The sequence below is a fragment of the Lathamus discolor genome, chromosome 4 (genome assembly GCF_037157495.1).
Source record: "Lathamus discolor isolate bLatDis1 chromosome 4, bLatDis1.hap1, whole genome shotgun sequence".
NCBI lineage: Eukaryota > Metazoa > Chordata > Aves > Psittaciformes > Psittacidae > Lathamus > Lathamus discolor.
Window position 1 is genome coordinate 46,786,169 of NC_088887.1, and position 25,094 is coordinate 46,811,262.

The following is a 25,094-nucleotide window of genomic DNA, read 5'->3' on the forward strand; positions in this document are numbered from 1 at the left end:
CAAAGTTTTTGGTGATTTGCGGTATGCTTATGTTTGAGTATTTTCCAGTTGGCCTTGTTTACCAAGTTACCAAGCTCTGGAAGCTTGTAAAGAGACCAAAGGGTATGCCAAATTCTGTTCAAAACAGAGTAGACTTTAAAACAAAACCCAGCCCTGGCATAAGGCCAGAGCTGTGAAGATTTCAATCTCTTTGTAAGGCAGTTCTATCTTCACTTATATTAAGGATGAGGGCAGCTGCATTCGCTATTATTTAACTCAGCATGCTGTGTTTTAACAAGCAACATATTCCAATACAATAATAAAAAAGGCAATTATCAAGTGAAGGGCGTAACAGGGTGCAAGGAGAAAATCACTGGTAATTGTGAATAATAGTAGCCATAGGAAATTATTCCCATTGAAAAACACTAGGTTATTTAAAATGTTCTGTTCTGCAATTACTCAGACTTAGTAAAAAACACATCACAGTGTTCCTCATTTTGTATGAGTGACTTGCATGAAGCACCTGAAGTATATATGAGGTAAAAAAAGGAAGCTATTTTTTTCATTGTCATGACTAACTGGAGAACTGCAAATTTAGTTCTAGTCTGAAAGCCCTATTCAGGATCTTGTTTTCCTCATCCATTATTTCAAATACTGAGGGTTATACAATCAAATCGCATCCTTGGTGAAATGTCTTAACTCACAAATTAGACTTCTGTTTTACGTGAGAGTGCTGGTGTAATGCCTCTAATTCAAATTAGTTGTATTCCTCAATAAGTAAGACATTTTTTGAAATATTTTTTTTCTGTAGATTTCTGTATGGTTAGTAGCAATTCAGATCATCTGCTGTGGAGCCATTAGGGCATGCTTAACTAATAGTGTCCTATTTTTATGCAAGAAAATGAAAAAACCCCATATTTTTAAATTAATTATGTATACTGTAGGCAAAGTTATTGTATGTGATGATAAATGAATACAGTATCATATATGAAGACCAGTTAATTTTATGAAAGGCGGTATTTATACTAATCGATTAAGTTGTCTGACTGACATTTCCTCTGCAATGTGACAGTGAGATCAGGGTTTTTTTAATCATAACTATGTGTAGTAACTTAGTGGTAACTGCCTTGGGGCTGAACTAACAAAAAAACAAGAGTCACGTAGGAATAGAGTGGAAAAAACAGGTTGCTCTTTTTGAATGTATTTGACTTTATGAGAAATGTTTTCCAAATTGTTTGTCATGCTTTGATTTATTTGCCCTTGCATTGCTTTTCAGGAAATCTGTTTGCTTGTAGAGGCCTTAAAGTAGTAGAGAAGATAAATCAGTAAGTCAACATGAAATACAGAGGAAACCGAAGGTGGATTTCCTTGAGTGAATTACTTTTCACTGACATATGGTTTTCTGTGGTATATAGTCTTCTCCAGCTAGACAGATGGAAACAAGCCATACAGGGGAAGATGTGAACAAAAGAATGGAAGGATTGTATCAGCTTTTATTTACGGAACAAGCTAATTCTTGTCCCAGTGGAATCCATGGTGCTCCTGTTAACGTTGTTGGTTCACTGGTCAGTGCTTTAAAGCCAGTAAAACCAGCCTGTGAGGCAGGAAGAATTTTTGTTTCGGAGATATTTAAAACTAGGACTCTGTATAATGACTGCAAGTGGAGAGAAGGATTAGGGGAAAAAAAAGGGGGGGGGTGAAGGGGGTGAGGAGGAATGAGCTGGGGGGGGAAGAAGCCATGAAATAAAAAAGAAAGAAAAAAGAAGAGAGAATTTGGATTTTGCTGTAAGGCAGCAGTTATTCCAGGGGGAGGCTGTGATATGAATAAGATTTCTGGATCATGTCTGAGAACCAGGGGAGAGAAACAGAGTAAAGGGGGCCATACTGGCTCATGGCATAGTTCCTTCTAGTCTAGATTCCTAGACTGTCTGTGACAGTGGTCAATAGCACATACGTGGGGAAGAGTATGAAGACAGGAGAATGCACAACGATAGATCTCCCTAAATATTCCCACTGCTTCCAGCAGCTTGCAGCTCAGGGACTTGCTGAGGCAGCAGTGGTAATTTTTGTGTTTGTCAGGTAAATTTTAGAAGGGAAGAAAAGGATAGATTTGTTAAGATTCTGCTTTCTGCAAATAAACTGATTGCTGGTTTTGTAACCTTACCCCATTAGTACAAACTCACAGGAAACTTGAGCAAACAGTAGCAAACCTCAACAAAATACGCTTCAGAGCAGTAGAGGCCGAGGGAACTGTGGAGTGGTGGATGGGGACAGGACTGATTTGTGAGGGAGTGTTTCTGGTTCCATTAACAGCTACAAATTTTTTATCTAAGAATGTCTCAGATCCCTTAAATATCAATAGTTATGAGGATGCTGTGGGTACAAGAGAAGGAAAGAGCATGAGGGCATCCTTTAGGACTTACTGCTTGGTGGTGTAGTTGTACCCTCATGGAAGCAAGCAAACATGTCTCACCAGCACAGAGTACCTCTGGGCTTCTAAATCCAAGCCTCAATTCTGCTGACTGAAGTTTCTAAGTCACAGAACAGCAGCTTTGTTCTGAGAGGGAGAGTGTTGAGAAACAGAACAGGGTTAGGAGAGACAGAAAAAAATCCCATCGCAACTAGTCAACAGTAGAAAGGTTTTAAATGTAGTGTGCTTTTTTAAGAAGCCATATTGCTTCATTTTACAACTTGTCCCTTGGTTTCAGAGGAAAGTATTTGAATTGAATACCTCTCATTGTGAATATCTGACTCCAACCCTGGATTAAGACAAAATATGACAACAGGATGGGATGGGGTAGAAACTGTCCAATTAGAACACATGATACAATACTGAAGTTGCACTGTAACTTGATCATACCTCAGTTCTGTTTGTTCAGTACATGTATTTATATGCACATGCTTAAAAAAATGTTTTTATCATGTGCTAAACTTTTTAATTTTTATGATGTGCTAGGTTTGTAGCCCTACAGAGTGATTCAGAGCAGTAAAGGAGGAGTAGATAGTTGGTTATGATGGGGAGACAGATAAAGGAGGCTTGTGCGGAGAGGGAAGTGAGAAGACTGCTTCTGCGATTAAAGACACATGGCAGAGTAAGCAGCCAGATAACTCATGGCAACACTGTGATGAGCAAATTACCAACTTGCCAAGAAAATCAGTGAGCTGTTTCTGGAGAATATAAACTACCAGGCAAAACAGAACTGGCAACAGAATATTAAGACTAATTTATCTCTATATAGTTATGTCTTACTGAAAAGCCTTAGTTTATCAAAGTGTTCTTCATACAGTGACTATCTATCTCATACCATTGATCATTCTTTTCTTCATTTGACTTTTTTTTTCCTAATCATAATACTTTGGCTTCTTTTTCAAATACAGCCTAAAACTATGCACGCTATTGAAGACTGGTGTGCCTGGTATTTGTAAAAAGGCACCATGATGTTTTTAACTTTTAGTCTCTGTCCATTTCCTTTTAATTCCTAGCAGTTTGCTTGTGGGGGGATTTTGGTGGTGTTTTATTAAGCACTAGGATATTTTCATAATTGCCTTACTATTTATAAGTAACTCAGACCTCTTTCATCACTGGCAGTAGCTTTCATGTTATTGTGTTCACATAATTTAGACTGATTTTCTCTTTCATTTCTGTGCAGGTTTTCACAACACAAGGTTTGTAGGGAGAGAACTAAAATGTGCTCACAAAGAAACCAGTGGGAGGGAAAAAAAGTTATTAACAGCTTACCCAAGGCATATGCTCTGTTTCAATGCATCTCTATAAATTGTAGTAGTATTCTTTTTTTTTTTCTTTTTTATCTCATTTACCATCAAAATATATTTTGGAAAGGTAAAACTGTATTTTGAAAGAACTTTCAGATTGTGATTAGCTGGTTTAAAAACTGCTCTCCCAAACCCAAGGCAAACCATGAAGAGTAACTCATATTCACTGCGTGTGTATGCAGGCTTGTTTAACATTAGGCTACATCTTATCCCTGGAGATGTTCAAGGCCAGGCTGGATGTGGTTCTGAGCAACCTGATCTAGTTGAAGATGTCCCTGCTTATTGGAGGGGGGTTCGACTAGATGACCTTTGAAGGTTCCTTCCAACCCCAGGTATTTTATGATTCTATGGAGATGGAATGTTGAAGACCACTAATGAAAAATGAAAGTGACTAGTTTGTGTGATGCTATGTGGGACATTTGTATTTCAGTGCAAGCTGGCCTGTAACCAGGGAGCAGTAAAATGAACTGGTAGGGTCCTTTCTGTAGTAGCCTTTTGGGATTCTGCTCTGGCTTATAAAACTCCATATTCATGGGATTTGCTTTGCAGAATCATTCTCACCTGGTAGACCAGTTTACTTGCCGTGACTGTACATTATAATGTACTTCGGCTTCCCTGTTCAGAGGGGCTGTGTGTCGTGGTGTAAACCGAGCCACACAGCTCGTTCACTCACTCCCCCACCCTTTCTCCCTCTTTCTTTCCTTCCCTCCCACCCCCTGCCCTGGCCCCGGCTCCCGGAGGGATGGGGAGGAGAATTGAATGTAACTAACTCCCAAGGGTTGAGATTAGAACAGCCCAGTAACTAAGGTATAACACAAACCACTGCTGCTACCACCAATGATAATAATGATAAGAGAAAATAACAAGGGAAGAGAATACAATACCACTGCCGAACAAGTTCGACCCCCCCTGAAGAGAGCCTGTGCCCTTCCAGGTAACTCCCAGTTACCTCCCTGGGCATGACGTACTGTGGTATATGGAATACCTCTTTGGCTAGCTTGGGTCAGGTGTCCTGTCTCTGCTTCATCCCGGCCTCCCCTTGTCGCTGGCAGAGCATGAGACTCAGAAAGTCCTTGGTCAGAGGAAACATTACTGAGCAACAACTGAAAACATTGGTGTTATCAACACTGTTCCCAGGCTGAAAGTCAAAACACAGCGCTGCACCAGCTACTAAGAAGCAGAAAAACTGACTGCTACTGCTAAACCCAGGACACTGTGGTATCTCCATCCTTGGAGGTTTAACAGATTCAGCTTTTCAGGCAAAGCCAAGGTTGCTATCATATAGTGCTAGGAGATGGTCCTGCTCTGAGAAGGAGATTCTATTGACCTCCATAAGTACCTTCCAACCCCCATTTTTGTGACTCCCTCTAGTGTGGCTTTAAATGGGGTCTGGGGAGGGTGGGGAAGCTAATGTATTTGATATTGGGTGAGAAAAATAAATATCAGTGCTACAGCCTTGAGGATTTAAGGGAATCTCTTTTACTGTATTGATAACACCACAAACCTGTTTCAAGACGCCTTGAAACAAGTTATAAGCTGACAGACAGGCAGATCTGACAAAGTGTGGGATGTGAAATAAGAGATGAAAGTGGTCCAGCATAATAGGTTCTTGATATTATCTGAGAGTATTTTCATTATATTGACTTAGAGAAGTTGCTTGCCACCTAAATTTCATGATTTTTCTGTTGTTGGTTGTTTTTTTGGGATGGAGGTTGGGGGTGTGTGTTTGTGTTTTCCTTGGTTAGCCCTCTATTTTTGGGATTGCTTTAGAAGGCAATAACTGTTCCTGAAAGTGTAGATTACTGTAATTGGTATGTTGGCATTTTATTGCCCAGTGGGCATCAAATTTTGCTGCTGTGAGAAACAGAGTTTAATATAAAGATACCTAAACGGACTTTTGCTTTAATAATATCCTGTTAGATTAGTGTTTATCTGTCATGTGCTAAATTTTGTTTATTTTAATATATATTTTAATTATGATTTTTTTCATTCTCATATAAGAGACTCAGTTTTGAGTCGCTTGTTTATTTAAGGCTTGGTCCTTTGAAATGCTCCTAGTATTGTATTTGGTGTGTACAGGTTCATCCTTTGATGTCCAGAAGTGTTAATCTGCATGATGTCCTATTTTAAGCAGGGTCTTGCTTTATGCATTGTACTTTTTTTCTTTAAAGTTATGCATTTTCAATCAGTACATAACACCTCTTCATATTCTTAATTTTATTCATATATTTTCATACAAGGCAGAGTTGAGTCAAAGCTTGTTCTAAATGGAAAGCAGTGAATCTTTAAGTTTCTTTTTCATGCTCAAGTGCTGTAAGGTACATACTAGCTGTGTATTTCTTGTCTTTTCAACAAAAGCTTGAACATGTGCTGACTTACATGACTATTTTACATGTTACTTGGGAGCTGTTGGACTTACATTCTAGGGTTTAATTTTGTTCTAAGCTGTGTTTACTCAAATTTCCGTGTGTTCATATTAACAACAGTGAAACTTGGGTGCCCGTACGGAGAGAATTCAGTTGGTTCAGAACAGGTTTCGTTAGAGTATGCAGACCTGTGTAATGGATTTATCCCACTTTTTAACTTCTGTTTATTTCTCGTAAAACTGAAAAAAAGATACTAACTTTCTCCTGATGTGCTCATTAGAGAAGACCAGTATTAATTTAAGAATAGTCAACCTGAAGAAAAAAATTGCTTTAAAAAATATTCAAGTATTCGCTGTGAGAGTTTACACAATGACATCAAAGGCAGGATAAAGCTTGCACAACTAGCTACAAATCTGTTTAATCCTATTAGATGTTCTCCAGCACTTGATGTGCACAGAAGCCTGAATTTTGCTACAAATGTGTTGTTATTGGTCTTATTGCATCAGCTGGTTACCGAAGGGACTAAGCCACTTTACAGTAAATATTAATCCTTTCAGGACACGCAAATAATAAATTTACCAGAAACCATTATCTGCTACTGGTATTGCTGACAAAGTTATCAGAGTACTTGTAAGCCCACTCCTGAATACTGAGGTAGGGATCAGAAAATTGTAAACAGTTATAAAAAGGAGTTGGTAAAGATTTTGAATCTCTCTGATAATTAAAAAATGTCTTCAGGAGGCTATTAAACTCTTGTGTTTACATTACTCTTGCAAATAGACATTTTTGTTTGTTCTTAGTAACTCTTTGCAGTAAATAATCAATTCTACACTTGACAGAAACAGGAAGGTAAAGGGAAGAACAAAAAGTCCCCATATTGAGCTCTGTCATTCTTTTGGCTAAAATAGGATTGACCTGGCTTCTCCTGTACTTAGTCAGCATTGCCATGTATTGGCTCTGGATCATCTGGATTCAAGATTACAAACCTTGGGCATGGCGGAATGAGCTGTCAGCTCAAATGCTGAAATGGCCAGTTTTGTTAAGAATTTTTAGGAATGACCGCTAAACAAGCACTTGTTTCTTATTGCAGGATGTGCAGAGTCTGTGTGCTTATACATGGAGGAATCAAGTTAGATGGAAGATTTTTTTTTCATAGAGGAGCTCTGGGCTTAAATCAGTTCTTATGTCAGCTAGGAGTCCCATGGTAGAATAAAAAACAAAACAAAACAACTGTGTTTTTTATAAATCAACTAACAATCATAATCAGTCTAAATAAAGGCAAATCTGCATATAGTAATGATTGATGGGTTGTGGAATAGATGGGGGATAATGTCATTCCACCATCTTGAAGTCACTTTTCAGATCTGAACTCTTATTCTCTGTATTTGATTTCAGAAGAAATAATGCTGGTGACAGAGAGAAGGCACTGCAAGTTATGCTTCAAGTCCTGCAGACGTGTGATCACCCTGCTCCAGATATGTTTTGCTTATGTGGGAGGATCTACAAGGATATGTTTCTTGATTCTGAATGTAAAGATACCAATAGTCGAGACCATGCCATTGAATGGTAATGGAAAAAAAAAATCTGTATTAAAATGCTTTCAGACTTTTACTTTTGTTTATGAAAAGCATGGCTGTAAGAATTAGAAAGTCAGTTGTTCTACTCATCTCTTTTCTTCAGGGTTCTGTTTGATTAATTGGTTTACTGAGCACCTGATCTTTGGAGAGGTATTTCCTTGCTTCTCTTTATAGGCTATCATGAATACAGAATGATAAACTTCATCCACCTAGATCTTTGTAAAAAAAAATTATAATTAATATGCTTCAAGGCCAAAATGAAATACAAGTTAGATCATGGGACTTAAAGTGGTCCTTTGTGCAAGGATGGTTGCCATATTGATCCCCAGGAAATGCAAGGATCTACTGTATATAAGAAAAATAATGATAAACTACATTATGAATTTTCTTAAGATAGTAAGGCACGCATGTGCAAACAAGCTCTCAACACATTGTTCACATCGGTATGTTTGTATAATCATATAAACTACTGCTGAGTACAATAATGTTAGCAATGTGGGTTTGTGCTCTCTGAAATACTCCCCTTCTTCTCCTCCCTCAACATGGTTAGTGCAACATGGATGGGTAGTAGTGAACTTAAAAGCTTCAGATGGATCTCCTCATTGTGCACCAGCTACTGTCTTGGTTTCCCTTAATGAACGTGAAGCTTTAAAACAAAGGGCTTAAGCCTTTTTTAAAAAAATTGCATTAAAGATTAATATTTTCATTGCTTTTCTCATATGAATAATATAATAAAATTAGGTTCTATTGTATATTAGAGTTTTGCAGTAACCAGTTAGTTTTATGTCTTGCCAGCTTGTGGTGGTTTTGTTAAAATGAAACAAAGTAGAAGTTTTCCTTTCTCACCATAAGAAAAAAAGCTACTTTCTTTCAAGTGCTCTTTGCAAAGAGTGCCATTGGTACCAACTAGCCTTATTGTCCTTGTGATAAATTAATAGCTTAAAATACCTACCAAAACTTTGCAGTATTTCAGTTCTTCTATACAGTGAGATGTGAGCTCTTGACTCTTCTCTGCAGGTATCGCAAAGGATTTGAACTCCAGTCAACTCTGTATTCTGGGATTAACCTTGCAATTTTGCTACTCGTTGCAGGGCAACAGTTTGAAAGTTCAATGGAACTGAGAAAAATAGGTAAATATCCACACACAGTGCCACAGACAGGTTCTCTATCTTTCTCCCTATGAAGAAAACAAAATGCCTGTAGCAATGGGTTGCAATAGACACATACTTGAACCTTAAAGGGGGAGAATGCAAAGGTGGCTTTAAATCATTCCCCTGACCTTGCTGTGGGGTGGACTTGTGTAGAGCCTTTAGCCATTGACCTCTTGCAGTAGATGTGGATCTTGAGGACACAGAGATGTGCAGCTTACGTTGACAAACAGGAGGAAGATAACCCAGACAGATGGTGCAAGAGGTTTTCCGGCACTGTTGCAGGAGTTGTGACTGTATGAACTGTATTAGGAATGTTATTTGCAGACCCAGTCTTTATGTTGGGCAATGTTTTGTTTTGTTTTGTTTCATTTTGGTTTGGTTTTGTTTTGTTTCTTTTCTGGGGAAAACTTGCTCCACTTTATTTTTACCACTAATGCTTCATCTCTTTTACTGATAGACTTGGCAGTGAAAATATTTTTTAGTCTTCTACTGATAGAAAATAAGGTTTTAATTGAAATTTTACAGGTGTCCGGTTAAACAGCTTATTGGGAAGAAAAGGAAGCCTAGAAAAAATGAATAATTACTGGGATGTTGGACAGTTCTTCAGCGTGAGCATGCTGGCTAATGATGTTGGTAAAGCAGTACAAGCAGCAGAGAAACTTTTTAAGCTGAAACCTCCCGTGTGGTATGTGGTAGAAGGCTGTAGCTCAAGTACCCTGCCATGGGGAAATTCACAGATTTAAAAATTCTTATAGTCACTAGGATAACTTATATGGATTTTTCCATCTCAGATTGTTTGTAATTCTGACTTTATATTCTGTTTCTTTCATTATTTTGAGAAGGAATGGTGAAAGAAAGAAATCTGCTCATCATTGTTGGGTTTATATTACATTGAAGCACATCTTTTATAAGAAATCAGTGATGAGTCCTTGTGAAACAGTTGTGTAAAGATAGTGAAACTGTTTTTTTAGACCTAAGCTAGCTGCTGCTTCCTTCCCCCATCATCTTCTAGCTCATAACATCCTTTTCTAATCACCATGTAACTACTCATGTAATTATGTAATTACTCATGTAACATGAACAAAGATGTTAATGAACATCCATGTGAGTTTATGACTTAAGGTTTTGACTAAGCTTGCTATTCTTTCCAGAAATCTGTAAAAATCAACACAATCATTTCCATTATGGTAGCTTTTAAAGTACATTTAATTTTGTCATTAATTTTTTTGATGTGTATGTAAGTTACGTGGCTTTAGAATCTGGTTACATTTTGGTTTTCTCTGTTAACTCACTAATTCAATATATTCTAGGTACTTGAAATCATTAGTTCAGAATCTGATGTTAATTCAGCGTTTCAAGAAACTCACCATAGAACATTCTCCTAGACAAGAGAGATTGACTTTCTGGCTAGATATAATTTTTGAGGCAACGAAAGAAACAACTAATGGCCTGAGATTTCCAGTAAGATGTTACATCCAATCAAGTGTTGTATGTCTTATGTTTCTGGATAGGATATAACAAGGATTGTAAGACTCTAAACACAATACTCACATAATTAACTGCGTGTTATTTCATTGCATGAACGAAGCCCCTGTATTCTGCTCATATTTACCCTATCAAAAACATTTAACCCAACACCCTAAAAACATTCTAAGAAATACTTTTAAGTCTCATACACTAAATAGCGATCACTGTTTTGTTGTACATAGGAACACAGCCTCTTCATACCCTGTCTTGCCCTTCTTTTTTCCCCCTGGAAATTTTTTAGGTCTTAATTTGAGATTACCCATTGCCTATATGTGAAAATACTGTTGTGTATTAGCCACTGGTTTATTAAGGACAAATGTTCTCTATTTTCAGGTTTTGGTGATAGAACCAACTAAAGTCTACCAGCCTGCGTATGTTTCAATCAACAATGAAGCAGATGAGAGATCTCTCTCTTTGTGGCATGTCTCTCCCACTGAAATGGTAAAACTACCAGCAGATGTGTTTCATGTATTCTGATTCATTGTACTTTTTAATGTGTAGATTTTAGCGCACTTTATAATAATTTGAAGTTTGCTACTTCTGTGTGAAGCACAAGCCTCGGTATCTCTTTTGTGCAGACATGAAAGTTTACTTTTTACAGACAAAGTAAAAGGAGGGACTATGATTAGAACTCAACTGTTTTTGACCTCTAGTTCATCTTTCTTTTATCTTGACCACATCTGTTAGAAGCACTTAGGTTATTTGTCCTGCTCTTAACATTTCTCACTAGAATTGTGTGGTATTTATGAAGATGAAGATCAAAGCTAGATAAGAAATAAAGCCCAGTATTGTGTTTAATGTTTTAGAAATTTTGAAGTTTTTGCAATTATAAGACCAGAAACTAGAATGGCAGCCTGTGACAAGTAAGTGTCAAAAGATTAAATATTTGAAATCTTGGATGGGATGAAACACTGGAGATTAGGAAAGGAGTAGGCACAGTCACAGACAGTGTAATTTCTTGAAAGTGAGAAATAACTTCAGTTTCATACTGAAAGACTTGAAATCTGGAATGTATTTCACCATCTCTTCTTAATATCAGAAAAATGTAGATGGAGAATAGATTGAAAATGTTGAGAGGCAAGGTGCAGAAAAGAAACATGTTAGAGCAAGAGAAGACCACAATTGTCTGGATTTTTGAACTTCTTTTCCAGTACACTGTTCTGCTTTACTACTTTGAGTGAATGTGTCTGACAGCTTTATGGAACAAATTTGTGGTGTTAAATAAGATCCACGTATTAGTGAGAGATTTGTGCAGGGCTACAGCCCTAGGTACAGGCCGGTACAGGCTGTTCCTGTTTTGCCTCCAGTGTGCTCCCTGAGACAAAGCTGTTGGCTCAGTTTCTCTTAGGAAGATACATAAAGTTTCCTTTCCCTTCGATCCTAGATAAGAGTAGGGCATAGTCTGCTCCATGTTTAATATGAAATGTTGATGTATTGAGTAAAACGTAATGTTTGGTAAATTGTACTTGAAGATTTGTTCTTCAAAAATTATTTTATATGAGGAAATGCTGCTTTTGCTTCCACCATTTGTGCCTCTTCAATTTTCCTCAAGTGAATAAAACAGTAATGTATGACCTTTCTTTACCTATACATCCATTTTATTTGAAATCTGGGGGGAAGAAAGAGAGAAAGGAAAAAAGGCATTCTGGAAAAAAACCTATTTTGCTTCCATGCTGTGACTTTGTTTTCAATAGTAAATCAAGGTTAAACTGTGGTTGATTATACCTCTTTGTTCTTTACAGAAACAGATTCACGAATGGAATTTTACAGCCTCCTCCATTAGGGGAATAAGGTTGGTATGTCAGAAAACAGTGAAGTGGGTTTTTTTGTTTTGTATTTCCCTTAAGTAGGAAATCTGGATGCTGCCTTAAATTGGTGCTTTGCATTATCATAAAAGCTTGTTCTGTCCAAACAGCCTTGAAATGTCCACACACAAGAGTCTCCCTTTCCATGCATGGGCAGAGCTGTACCTATTTCTTACAGGAATACACATCTAAGAGGGGTGTGTGGTCATGCGTGTTCTCTGTATACTTTTCCATTTTCAATTGTGTACCTGTTATTTATGTATTTTCTAAATGCTTCAGTGACATTATTGCCATCTCTGCATTTAAAAACATGGAGGGCAGAAACCTTTATCTCCTTCCATAAGTGAAAGAATAGTTTGTTTTCCTTTAAAAGGTAACTATGGTATCTATTTTCTGTTTGTAATTCAGAAATGCTTCTGATGTGGCTCTATCTAAAAAAAACTACTTGCTAAAACTTGGATTATTAGAGACATGTTAAATGAGGCATAGACATAGTTTGTGCTGAGGAAAGAATTCTTGAGCTGGAAGGAGACTGCTAGTGGAGTTTCTCAAGGACCAGCCTTTAAATAATTAACATAGTTCCATTTTGTGATGCTAGATTAATGGAAACACTAGGCACAAGTAAATGGGTCCAAGTATTACTACAAAAGAAGATCAAACATAGAAACAACAGGGTTGTTCTGAGAATTGAAAGGATAGAAAAGAATCATAGTGGTATTAACAACTGCAAAATACATTACTACATACAGAAGCTAATTTGCATAGCTCAATTCGGGCTACTTTGGTGACAGAAAAATGAGAGACAGAACACCAGGACAGGGAAAAAAAAAAGAAAAGAAAAAAATCTATTTTATATAGCTCTCTGTATAGCCTGGCAGTGTGTCTATGGCATTCTTGCTCTCTTGTCTGCATTATGCAGGCTGTAGCTAAGAAGCAGAGGAGCCATAAGAACAGGGAACACAAGGTGGGCTTTTGCCTTCTTTCTAAGTTCATGAGTCACTACAATGGTGGTTCTGGCCTTTCTGGGAATGTAAATGGCTGTTGGCTGGGGCCATTTGTGTGAGTGCATAAGCTTAAGCGCTTGAAAAACTTTCTGATTCAAGTACAAGCATGAATTCAGATGATACCTAATGAGTTCTGTGGTTCTCAAAGAGGGCTTCTCGGCTCTGATTTTGACCCTGAACACTCAACTTTTATGTCCCACGTTTGTGTTCCGTGAACTTGAATAATTTGCTTAAGAAAATAAGCTCAGTGAAAAAGTATTTCTCATTTCTCTGAATAAGAGGAGTGGTTATTGCTATAAAAGTCTCAATTGTAGATTTGGAAATATACTACCATAACTTTAGCATTTTCTTCTTAAAAAAAAAAAAATAAATAAAGCTGGCTTTGGTTTAAATCACTTCAATGCAAAATTTTATTCTCCTACTCTAGTGCACTGTAAGTGGATATGAAGTTGTTGTCACTTAGGTCTGTGGAGATGACTGAGCATAACTCAGCATAAGGTTTCTGAAACATACTAATTGCCTTCAGACAACATATTGCACAGAAATTAATCTTTGAGAAAAATAACAATTAAGTGGAATTAAGTAATGCATTTGCTTCAATTCTTGCTCACTGCTGGGGATTACAAAGCTCAAAGAAACAATATTTTTAAACTTGGTGGAATTAGATCTTTGCTTTGTATGTGATAACTTACAATTGCTGTACTTCTGAAATCACATTCGCTTTGGAAAAGAAACAGTGGTCTCAGTTAACTTATACTCTGTCAAAATTCTAAATTTATATTTATGCTAACCAGTTCATCTGATATGCCACCTACGTTGCACTTTTTATAATACAGTATAATACTTAGATACCGTCTTGTCTATCCTATATTTGCCTTTGAAAGAATCATCTTGCTTTGTTGTATAGTTCTGCATCAGGTATGTATTAATTTTCTTTGCTAGACTAGAAATTGCTATACTAGAATGAAGCTACAGAATGGCATAATGTATTTTCACATATTTCTGAAAAAATCTTCTGGCAAAATTCTAATTTTTTGTAACATTTGTCCATGTAGCCCTTAATGATGCTTCAGCAAGTTGGTTTTGTAACATTCTACAACTTTTCTATTGTCTACTGTCACGTATTTTAACTTATTGGCTCATCAGAAGCTAACCAAAATCTGAGTTTGACCTGATCTGTCAGGCAAGAATCTCATCAATTGTGTTAATTTCATGCACAAAAATTATGAGAATACCTTAACAAGCATAACAGCTTGGCATTTTTGTAGAATAATGCTGAAGTGCAAGTCTTTGGAATAAGAGATTAATGCCTAAATTTACTTTCATATTGATGTAATGTTTTACGGTCTCTTCACTTCTCACTTCAGTGCATTTAGATGGGATGTATACGATGCTGGCAGGACAAAATATGCAGTAATCACTGTCAGAATTACGGCTGCAGTCTGGAGTAAACACTGGTTGTCCTGAAACTTGTTTCTCAGTATTAAGGCCATAAAAGTATATACTTTGAATGATCTGCTACATTGTAGGTATTTCCCAGTTCAGTTTTACTGTAGGAGTAATGGAATAATAAATAGAATTGCATACTGCCTCTCTGAGGTAATTAACTGTGAAAAAGATGTTTGCTAAGTGTTTTTAATTAAAAAAACCCAGCTCTTGCGTGCTTTATTTCTTCTAATATTTACATCCAAAACAATAATTTCTGAATGTGAATTTTGCAGCATTTCCAAGTTTGATGAGCGATGTTGTTTTCTTTATGTCCATGACAACTCTGATGACTTTCAAATCTACTTTTCTACAGAACACCAGTGTAGTAGGTGAGTTCAGTTTGTGTGGGTATTGCATGAGAGATCTCTTTCCTAAATAGAATTCATTTAGCAAAGATTGAAAGCTGATGTTTTTGCTTCAGAAGTTATTTCTTCACTTCTTTTTTCTTGATGAAGAAGCAATGGGCTAACATCAGTGATATTTAAGGTGGTGAGAGCAATGTCCCATTACACTGTTTGCTGGTTCTAATCAGTTTACCTACAAGTCATTAGGTCTCAGAAAAGGCTGAAATAGCTTATTCTCATTTATAACTGTTATCTTCTTTTTCTGTGACTTGGCCATGTCATGTAAGATCACATATTGGTTTGGGTTCTGCAGAGTGCATTGCATAAAAGATAGGAAGCACTAAAATTAATGTTACCTGCTCAGACTTAATTTGACGTTGCAATTTGTGTGTTATGAAACATGGTCACAATTTTCTATGCCTTATTCACTGCACTACAGGAGTCTGTTCCAAAGATGTGTGACTATTAGTCAGTGAAAGAGATGTGAATGTTTTATAATAATTTTAACAATTTGTTACAGAATGTGGAAAAAAGTGAGTGGCTTGGGCAGAAGACTACAGGAAAATATATCCTTGTACTTAAAGATCTCCATCCCAGAGAACTAGCTGAAATTACTTGAAACCCTGTTCTTCAAAACATGTTACTACTTTTATATTCTTGGTTTTCTGGATGCCAGACTAGAAACCACAAAACCTGTTTTTGAGAAATACTTAGTAATCTCACTTTAACCAAAGTTCGTAGGAACATTTAAATTAAACTGAAAGTAATAAAATTCTCATCAGTACACAGCAGGAGAACCACCCAATACGATGTCACAAATTTAGCACTACTGAATTGAACCACTGAAAATCAATTTTTAACTTTTTAATATCTCAGCTTTTTTTCTAATTACATTTGTAAATACAAGGCCATACTAAGCACTTTCTGTCAAAGTGTACAGCAAAAATAATCAAGTTGGATCTACCAAGATTTTACCATGCAATTACAAGAACAAGCAAGTGTTGGGTTCTGATACAGCAAATAAAATAGCTTTATAAATAATTAGCCATTTCAATGTGTGTTTGATGTTCTTCCTCATTTAAAATAAGATAAATGTGGAGAAAGTAAGTAATGAAAGAAACCTAATGAACATGCTAGCCAATTTATTAGGTTGAAAGCTAAGTCCACCTTGCAAAGTATGTTTAATCTTAAAAAAAAGATACTTTTCTTTGATGCTGTGCTATTTATTGCTTTTTTAGATTCTGTGGGTTGGTAAAAGAAATTTTGTCTGATGCCGCTGGCAATACTTTGGAACTAGAGGGAGAAATAGATGGAGACACATTGGAGGTATGTGTCAAGCATAAAAGATCCAAGAACTCTGAAATTTGCTGTCAGTCTTCCCTGTACTTTTGTCTCAGTATACTAGAAAGATAATAAATAAATAGCATTTAAACTCCTTAATTGTATATGAATTTTCAATTCTTACAAAACTCTTTGTATTCAGGACTTGCATTCATTTGAAAACACACATTTCTGATAAAGTGAGCCTGTTACCACTGTAAACTACTAAATCCATAATAAAGGGTGTTATGTTGCAAACAATCTATAGATGAGAATCATCTGATATCAGCTGGCTTAAATGGATGAAAAAGATATTTAATAAATTCTAGGAGAAAGGCATCTAGCAAAGGTACTCAGTTTTTCTAGCTGATACCTGGTACTGTTACTACTCCAGGTAATCCCATTTAACAGGCTTTTTCTGTCAGAGATTTGCAGATATTTAGGATCAGATTAATCCATCATGCTTTTTACTTATCACTGAAGCATCCATGTTAGGAACCTAGTAGCTGCAGGTTTTCTTTATATTTAGTACACAGGGGAAAAAAACAAAACAAAACCTGAAAAGTTATTCAAATTTTATGTGGGTTCAGGTAGGTAGATCCATGTCTTCGTAAGCCACACTGCCTCATAGCAAAAGTCTGGCATTTTAGCACTTTTTAAGTATATATGCTCTGCTTCTATTTATTTGTTTTGAAATCTGAAATACCATCATAAAAAGTGGGTTGTTTTATTTGTGGTCAAGAAAATTCAATCTGATTTATGAGTGTAGAAACCCTGCTATTGTTTGTTTGAGTTGGGTATACTTCTGACTGTGTCTCATTCCAGCAACTCTTTTAGGCTTATGATTCAGAGCGGCTCTTTATGACAGTGAGCCTTTTGTAGTACCTAAGGCTTTGGAAGAGCAGTAAGAAAGTAGAAGACTGTGTGAATGCAATTGTATTGTGGGGAAGATGCATTTTTGCACTGAAGTTTGTGAATAGTGGCCACAGAATTCTCTCCTCAAGTGAAAAGGACAAGAGAAGCACATCTATTAAACTCGGCTTTATACATACATCTGTGGTGTTGGCATAGGATCAGGGCTCCACCTTGGCAAAGGCAGGCTATTATCTATAGCTGCAGATTTTACATTACGTACTTATGTATTTAGTTAATAGCTGGACAATCTCCAAACAACATAATCTATTCAACTGTATAATAGTCTCTCAGAGGAAGTGAGCTCACCATGGCTTGAGCCTTTTAAATATTGGACTTGAAAAATTACTTGAGAATGCACAGCAAGAAACAATCCTGCGTGGGTTGATGTATGAAGGAACGGCTACAGAAATTAATTTTAAATAAATCTTTAAGCTATATCATTCTACATACCTTGATGTTCTCACAATTATCACCTTGTACTTATTACCTTAGGTGAGGAAATTGAATCAGAAATCAAGATAATAGAAGGGGAGTATTTATTTGTTTGGCTTATAAATGAGCAAGACCACTGATGTCTTCATGCAGCCTGAAATTTCGCATTTAAGCAAAGATAACATGCAAATGCAGCTTTGTATGGTTTTGATGGGCTTGACAAGTACAGCGGAAGCAGTTCTTACCATTTATAAACCATCTGTTCAGATCTTGGAAAGAGGAAGAAATAACCTTGAGCACAGTTTGGGAGTAGAAAATATTATTTCAGTCAGAATGTTTTCTCAAGGGGTTAAATATTTTGGACTGTAGTATTATTTGAAAGCAAATACAGTTTAGTTTTATAGCTAACAAGGATTTAGAATGAGTGTGGGCAGTCCTTTCTACCTTAAGGTATTCACTTCTGGATATTGATATTGAAGAAGTTCCTATCACTTTAAGAGTACCTTCTGTACTCCAAATGGTATATACTAGAGATCAGACTGTGGCCTACCCCATTCAATGCAGAAGGTCAGCTGTGAGTCCTTGTTTACTCATACCCAATGGTTGAATTCAGTATCCAATGGATCACATATTCAGGCTTCTGGCAACCAGCAGTGATTTATTCAATCTTTGTAGTTCTTGGAAAGAAAGGAGGCAAATGTAAAGTGGCATCAAGTATATACAAGTCTATTAAACTGCCTACTAACTAGCGCTGAACTATAAATCTCAATGATTTCCATGTATTATGGGACCCAGATTAATGAGCATGGTTTTCTCCACAGTAATTTAAGAGTTGGCTTAGGACAAGTCTGTTGCAGATAAGGTTACTGTCAATCTTAAATTCTGCAATGTGACTGCTGTCTTTTTCTGCACAGTTTTATGTCATATGATAGCTGTGAAAGTTGGATATGCTGCTGCCAAAGAACCTGACAAGTTTTACATATGGCGTTTTGGGTCAGTTATACCTATCATATAACAAGATTATGTTATGAACCGTGAAGTGCTTGCTGAAACATGGAAATCGAAACTGTACTAAGGCTGCGCTAGCTCAAGTTTAGTTCCACTGAGCAGAATATGCTGTTAGGATAAACGACAGATGGTTTTTCTTTAGCACCTTCCATACAGCAGCATGAAACTTGCCATCTTTGCTGATGAGAAGAGAGGGGAAAGCCAGTGACACGCGGACATTGCAATATGAACTGGGAAGACACTTCAAAGAAATAGATCTGAAGACTGCATTCTGTATGAGAGTGCCTTATTGGGTGTAGCAGAAAAAGTGGTAATTGACAGAAATGTCAATAGTTGTGGCCACTGTAAAAAGGTTGGTTGTTTTTCTAAAATACAGAATCCATACGAAGCCACAGAGAATAACCTGCAGTTTTCCTATATGGGACGTCTTGGATTTGGGAAGATAGTAAGGGAGGTCTGTGTACTTCTGATAATATCTGAGGCTATGAAACTGTCAAATTCCTTTCTTATGTCTTTGCAAAAGTGCTTTTTCAATATCCCTCATCAGTTCCCTGATTTGATTCTGGGGTCTGCTGCTTAACCCAACTTCCATAAGACGTTTGGTTTTATTTAGTGTCTGAGACACACTTCCATTAAGCATCATTCATCAATCAGCGTTTTCACTGACCTTTATAGTAGGAGAGCTCTGTGATAAGATCACCATATGGGACAAGACCATGAGGTGGTGTAAATTACTGTAGATTTACCGAAGTCAGTAAACCAGCAGTGACTTACTCAGCTGGCAGCATGACCTGCCATGTTTCAGCAGCAATGGACACCACTACTTCATATATTTAATCATTCTTGGAGAAGACAAGCATTTTTTATTTTCCCTTGCCTTTTGGAAAAGCTGATAAGGAGGGGAATATGTCAGCAATAAATTTTGCGGTGGCTAAGATCAAATAAGAGTTTAAGGTCTTAAAACACTGTCTATTCCCTGTAACGAGAATGTCACTCTTATCTATTTTTTAAACTATTCGGGGTAGATTTAGATCAGGTATTAGGAAGGAATACTTCACTGTGAGGATGGTGAGGTACTGGAACAGCTTGTCCACAGAAATTGTGGCTGGCCCAGCACTGGAAGTGTCCAAGGCCCGGCTGGATGGGGCTTTGAGCAGCCTGGTATAGTGGAAGTGCCCCTGCCCATGGCAGGGGGGTTGGAACAAGATAGTCTTTAAGGTCCCTTCCAACCCATACAATTCCATGATTCTATGTTCCATACATTTATGTATTTTAAAGGCTCCATCAGCACTTCTTAGAGATGATACCTGAGCGTGTTCTTTCGACAGCACTATTTCATTGAATTTGGCTTACTGCTGTGTTCCTTGTTTGGGTGAATGCACTTCAAAGTTGGTCAGGGAAGATTGTTTTGCAAAGCAAATAGCACGGACATTTTACAGGTTGTATAATGCACCAGGCTGGTGGGTAGCCTGTTGTACTACAGCTGTACTGCAGTAACTACTCTGTGTTGTGCTAACTCAGTATAGCACATAACTGTTGTTAAAGCTCTTTGTAATGTCAAACATTAGTGATAACAGTTTCTGTGCTGTTTTGTTTATCTTTTCTGCTTGCAGTATGAATATGATTATGATGAGAATGGTGACAGGGTAGTTCTAGGGAAAGGTACTTATGGAATAGTTTATGCTGGAAGAGACCTTAGCAACCAGGTCCGAATAGCCATCAAAGAAATACCTGAGAGAGACAGCAGGTAAGATCTGATTTATTGTTACATACACATTGCTAATGAAACTGCAGTTTTTTGCCAAAAAACTTTGCTGTTCTTGGCATGTATTTCTATGTCATTAGTGTACTAAAATTCAATTATCATTTCCCCCTAGTACTCAACAGTACCCTGTAGAAAATAAAGACTTCTTATTTTTTGGAAAAGGTATTACATATGTCATAAATACTACAGTTTTATAATTTATATGTATACTTCAAATTCTAAAATAGGATATTTTGGGGGTTTAAGTTGTAGTTGTATCTCATTTATATTGTTTTGGGGGAGGTGAAAAAGCATAAAAGGAGTTTTGCAGACAAAAACAATACTGTGTAACAATACAGAATAAATAAATTCTTTGAGGGCATGTTTTTCCTTCAGGGTTCCTCTGAGACCCACTTCTGTATTTTTTCTGAGTAGGAAGTCAGTCACACTGCATTTTGTAGGTCATTGACAAGAGGTTTGCAGAGAGTTGGTTCAGTATCCCTAAAATCCATTCTCTTTGCAAACTAGCATTTAAGTGTAGGCTAGAACCTTTTCCTGCATGGTAACATACTCCACTTGCCTTTTTTGTTTTTTTTTAATAGATATTCTCAACCTCTTCATGAAGAGATAGCACTACATAAATATTTAAAACATCGGAACATTGTCCAGTATCTTGGATCTGTTTCTGAAGATGGATACATTAAGATTTTTATGGAGCAGGTGCCAGGAGGTTTGTATCATTCTGAGTTTAATCTCTCCAAGGAATCAAAAGCAGTTGGTACTCTAAGCTTACTGAAAACACTTCTAGATTTGTTCACTATGTTTGGCTTTTCTGCTGAGACATTAACTACAGGTGGCATTTTTCTCATATAAATAATAGATTTGAGGTGTACAGGTCCCAGAACCCTCTTCTCTTTCTGTAATAATTATAAATCTAGAGAAAAGTCACTAAAAGTATCTGGTGTGAATACCCATGTGTTATGAAACAGTGGAGTTTGAGCTGTATAGTCTTCTTTAGCCTGAGCAGCTGAGTGATGACTGGAGCTTTTAGGGTAAGTTTCTGTTAAGCAGTAACACTGGTTGGGCAATTAAGTACTATTCTGTAACTGCTATATATAAAGCACTGCTATTTCCTAGGTAGATTAAAGTTGTATGCTTCTCTTGCTTATAATTTCCAGGTTTTCCTTCTCTATCCTTCTCTACATTTTAAGATGAAAAGTCCTTTTATATCTTCTCTAGGTCATGTTTCCATCTCCCTTTTGCTATTTGCTCTTCAGTGTCAAGGGTGTGTCAGAATGAGTGTTAAATTATTGTATGAATACAATTTGCAAAATGAAAACAGAAAGAAGAAAATCAGGAAACAAGTTCCAGTTTCCTAGGGAAGACCAAGACACAAACATTCAAAGTGTAATAAAACACATCTGGGCATTCAGCATAGGGAAGTTGTTTAATATTTTAATTTCTCTGACCTTCTCACCTGAAAGCTGAGACACTGACATGTATGATGCATGCAGATGTGATGAGTTTGCACCAACACTTCCACTTGTTTTTCTGCACTTGTTAAAATTATCAGCTTGTTTAGTTCTTGTTCTTATATGAATAGTAGTAAGCTGTGATTAGTTGCTAGTGCCACGATATTATTGAACTAATTCAGATCAAGAAACCAGCTGTTCAGATTATGCAAGATTCTTTGAGGAAACTTCACTTCAGAAAAGTGTTGAAGTGGACTGAAAATCCCTTTAGCTGAATTTGTCTGGCATGAAGTAGAACCACTGCAGTTAGTTTATTATGAGCAGAAAAAGCAAATCTGTCTTTATTTTGCTTCATGATTAAAATATTTGTGCTATTTAAAAAAAAGATTAAGTACATTAGAAGTAGGGGAGATGTAGATTACCTATCTCCAACCCTGAACATCCATTACTTGGTTTCTTTCAGGAGCTTGCTTTCTGCTGTCTCTGAATATTTCCAAAAGTTAATCCTGTATTTGAAAGGAAAAGATTCTTGCCTTTTTATTTATCCCCTCCCCACCCCAAGTAAATCAGCCGCTCTTTGTCCATGCATGTGGCTCATGAAACACATGACACATTGTAGCATATAACATCATACAGTGTTACCTTTAGCTTCTGTTTCATTAAAGGGCTCAATGGTTGTTAGTCCTAGTCTCAACAGTTGTTTCACTAAGCAATGGAAATGCATCCAGCCCTGTTGTAACCTTTATTCCTGTCATGGAGGTGGAAGCTGAGCTGGCAAGAAAGAAATAACCAGTCTAAACCAGCAGCAAATTATGTGCTTTGAGGGATCTAGGAATAATCTGGCTTAATTATAGGTACTGCATTTCTCTTGTATTAGGATATTGAGCAAAGGCTTAATCCAGACTTCAATGTTTTGTGCTAATTGGGGATTTTGCTATCTTGATACTTTCTTCTTAACTCTTGTAGGCAGTCTCTCAGCTCTCCTAAGATCTAAGTGGGGCCCAATGAAAGAGCCTACAATTAAATTTTACACCAAGCAGATTCTAGAAGGCCTTAAGTACCTGCATGAGAACCAGATTGTACACAGAGATATAAAGGTAAAGTTTCCTTTAGTGTGTCTTGTTTGATTTGCTTTTTATCTTATTTACTTCAGCTAGTTTTACTCTAACCTGAAGTAGAATTTTTAATAGTATTTCATGGAAGCTTAAAACAAAAAGAAAATAAAACAGACCCTTCTGCCTGGTGCTACAGGAAAATCCCTTTGTAGAAAGGTATATTACAACAGTAACCACAAACTTGAAGGAGTATTGGGATTGGGATTTGGAACCTGTACTCATCTGTCTCCCCTCCTTCTCTCTCTTATGCAAACCACAGGGGGATAATGTTCTGGTGAACACCTATAGTGGTGTGGTGAAGATATCTGATTTTGGTACTTCCAAACGGCTGGCAGGAATCAGCCCATGCACCGAAACATTTACAGGTAAGAGTAATTTAGCAGAGTTTATATGGGGTTTGATGATAGATTTAGAGTTGGAGCCAAGAGGCTCTTTGGATTTGTGATGAAAACACAATTAGGTCTCTATTTTCAGGGAAGAATGACTGGGAGTGTAATCACTATAAACACAAGCTTCCTTTCCCTTATTTCCCTTTCCCTTTCCCTTTCCCTTTCTCTTTCTCTTTCTCTTTCTCTCTTTCCTTTTCCCTTTCCCTTTTCCTCTCCCTTTCCCTTTTCCTCTCCCTTTACCTTTCTCTTTCCTTTCTTTTTGTAATTTCTTCCATTTCACTCCTTTTCTTTTAAAAAAACTTAAGTGTGATGGGGTCATAGTTTTTCTTCTAAGTGTTTTCCATTAAGTAGCAATTGATTTGTTGCAATTATATCTGGAAACAAAATTTGCTGGGATACATCAACTTTTTCATTTATTAATCTTGATATTGCATGCATGAATATGTCTTGATGTCTGAAAGTGCAGAAAACCAAACACAAACTTAAAAATATTTTCAGTTTTGAGGCATTAATTATAAAACCCAATCAACTGGCTACCTTGGTGTTATAAGCAGTAAAAAGAACAGTAGACATGAAAATATTGGGCTGGTATGTTGCAGAAAAGCTTCAATATACAACAAGGTGGTAAAAACTTGCAGTATTCCAGGAAAACAGAATTTGCTGCGTAACAGCTAAAACTCCACAGTGAAAAATGAATATATGGTCACATAATTACTCAACCCTTTTATCAGTGGAGATACAGATAACAAGATGTTTTCACCTTTTATGTGGCCATGTGCTTATAGCAAAAATCACAAGCCTCATACTGGCCTGCAGTTTAAGTAAATAGTACACAGAAATAGCCGTTAGTCCTGTGTGGAAGACAGAAGACAATAACTAGTTGTTATAAGAGCTAGTGTATGAAGAAATGGTATCTGAATTAAAGTCACCATACTGTAATAAGAAGAGGTACATCTTTCCATGTGCCCTCCTTCTTTGTTCTCATTCACATTTGCAGCCGTGCTTGTGCTTCAGAGATGGAATTTACCATGAGAATATTTTACTCATGTTCTCATTTTGGATTTGAAGTCAGTAAGCAGGTAGCTATAGCCCAGATAGTTTTAAAAGATCTCTTGCTATTTGTTTTGTTCCTTAACTCAGTACATAAACTCTGTGGATTTCAGGCTTTATGCAATATGATCACATGATTTGAAATATCAGGCTTCTAGTGGTTTAAACATTATCCACCTCTATTCAAGACACACAGCCTGAGGGCAAAGCTGTGGCTTGAACTTTTGTTCTACAGCAGTCACATTTAATGATCATAGTAATATGCAATCTCTTTTATCTTCACCAGAAGTTCTTTACTTAATAATTCACAGCTTTATAACAGTGTAATTTTTCTGCGTTCTTAAGAAGAAAAAGAATTTAAGGATGTCATAACAGAACCAGTAGGAATTCATATGGAGAAAGTAGTAGAGACTATCTGTAATTTGCAGGTTTTCATCACCTTTTACATGCATAATCTTTACAATTTAGTCTCTGCAAAAATTGTTTGATATAATTTTACATTCTAAGGAAGCATTTGGATTATGTGATGAATATACTTTCAGCAGTTTGAAGCCTTGTATTAGAAAGGGAGGTGAGATAATTTGTAGAAAAGATGTTAATATGTAAGTTTTAGCGCTGAAAGGGGAAATCAAAT

The 25,094-nt window shown here is 36.8% G+C and overlaps 1 protein-coding gene across 8 annotated transcripts in view; it reads left to right on the forward strand.

Moving 5' to 3' along the window:
• Positions 1-25,094, forward strand: part of MAP3K15 (mitogen-activated protein kinase kinase kinase 15) — an 89,371-nt gene that overhangs the window by 50,727 nt on the left and 13,550 nt on the right. For all 8 annotated transcript variants that reach the window (XM_065677337.1, XM_065677344.1, XM_065677342.1 and 5 more), the window contains 12 exons: positions 7,515-7,685; positions 8,714-8,826; positions 9,373-9,532; positions 10,158-10,308; positions 10,708-10,815; positions 12,117-12,166; positions 14,905-15,000; positions 16,254-16,341; positions 20,304-20,437; positions 21,037-21,164; positions 22,873-23,003; positions 23,281-23,386. In XM_065677337.1, coding sequence (XP_065533409.1) covers positions 7,515-7,685; positions 8,714-8,826; positions 9,373-9,532; positions 10,158-10,308; positions 10,708-10,815; positions 12,117-12,166; positions 14,905-15,000; positions 16,254-16,341; positions 20,304-20,437; positions 21,037-21,164; positions 22,873-23,003; positions 23,281-23,386 — 1,436 coding nt within the window. The remainder of the gene's footprint in view (positions 1-7,514; positions 7,686-8,713; positions 8,827-9,372; positions 9,533-10,157; positions 10,309-10,707; positions 10,816-12,116; positions 12,167-14,904; positions 15,001-16,253; positions 16,342-20,303; positions 20,438-21,036; positions 21,165-22,872; positions 23,004-23,280; positions 23,387-25,094) is intronic.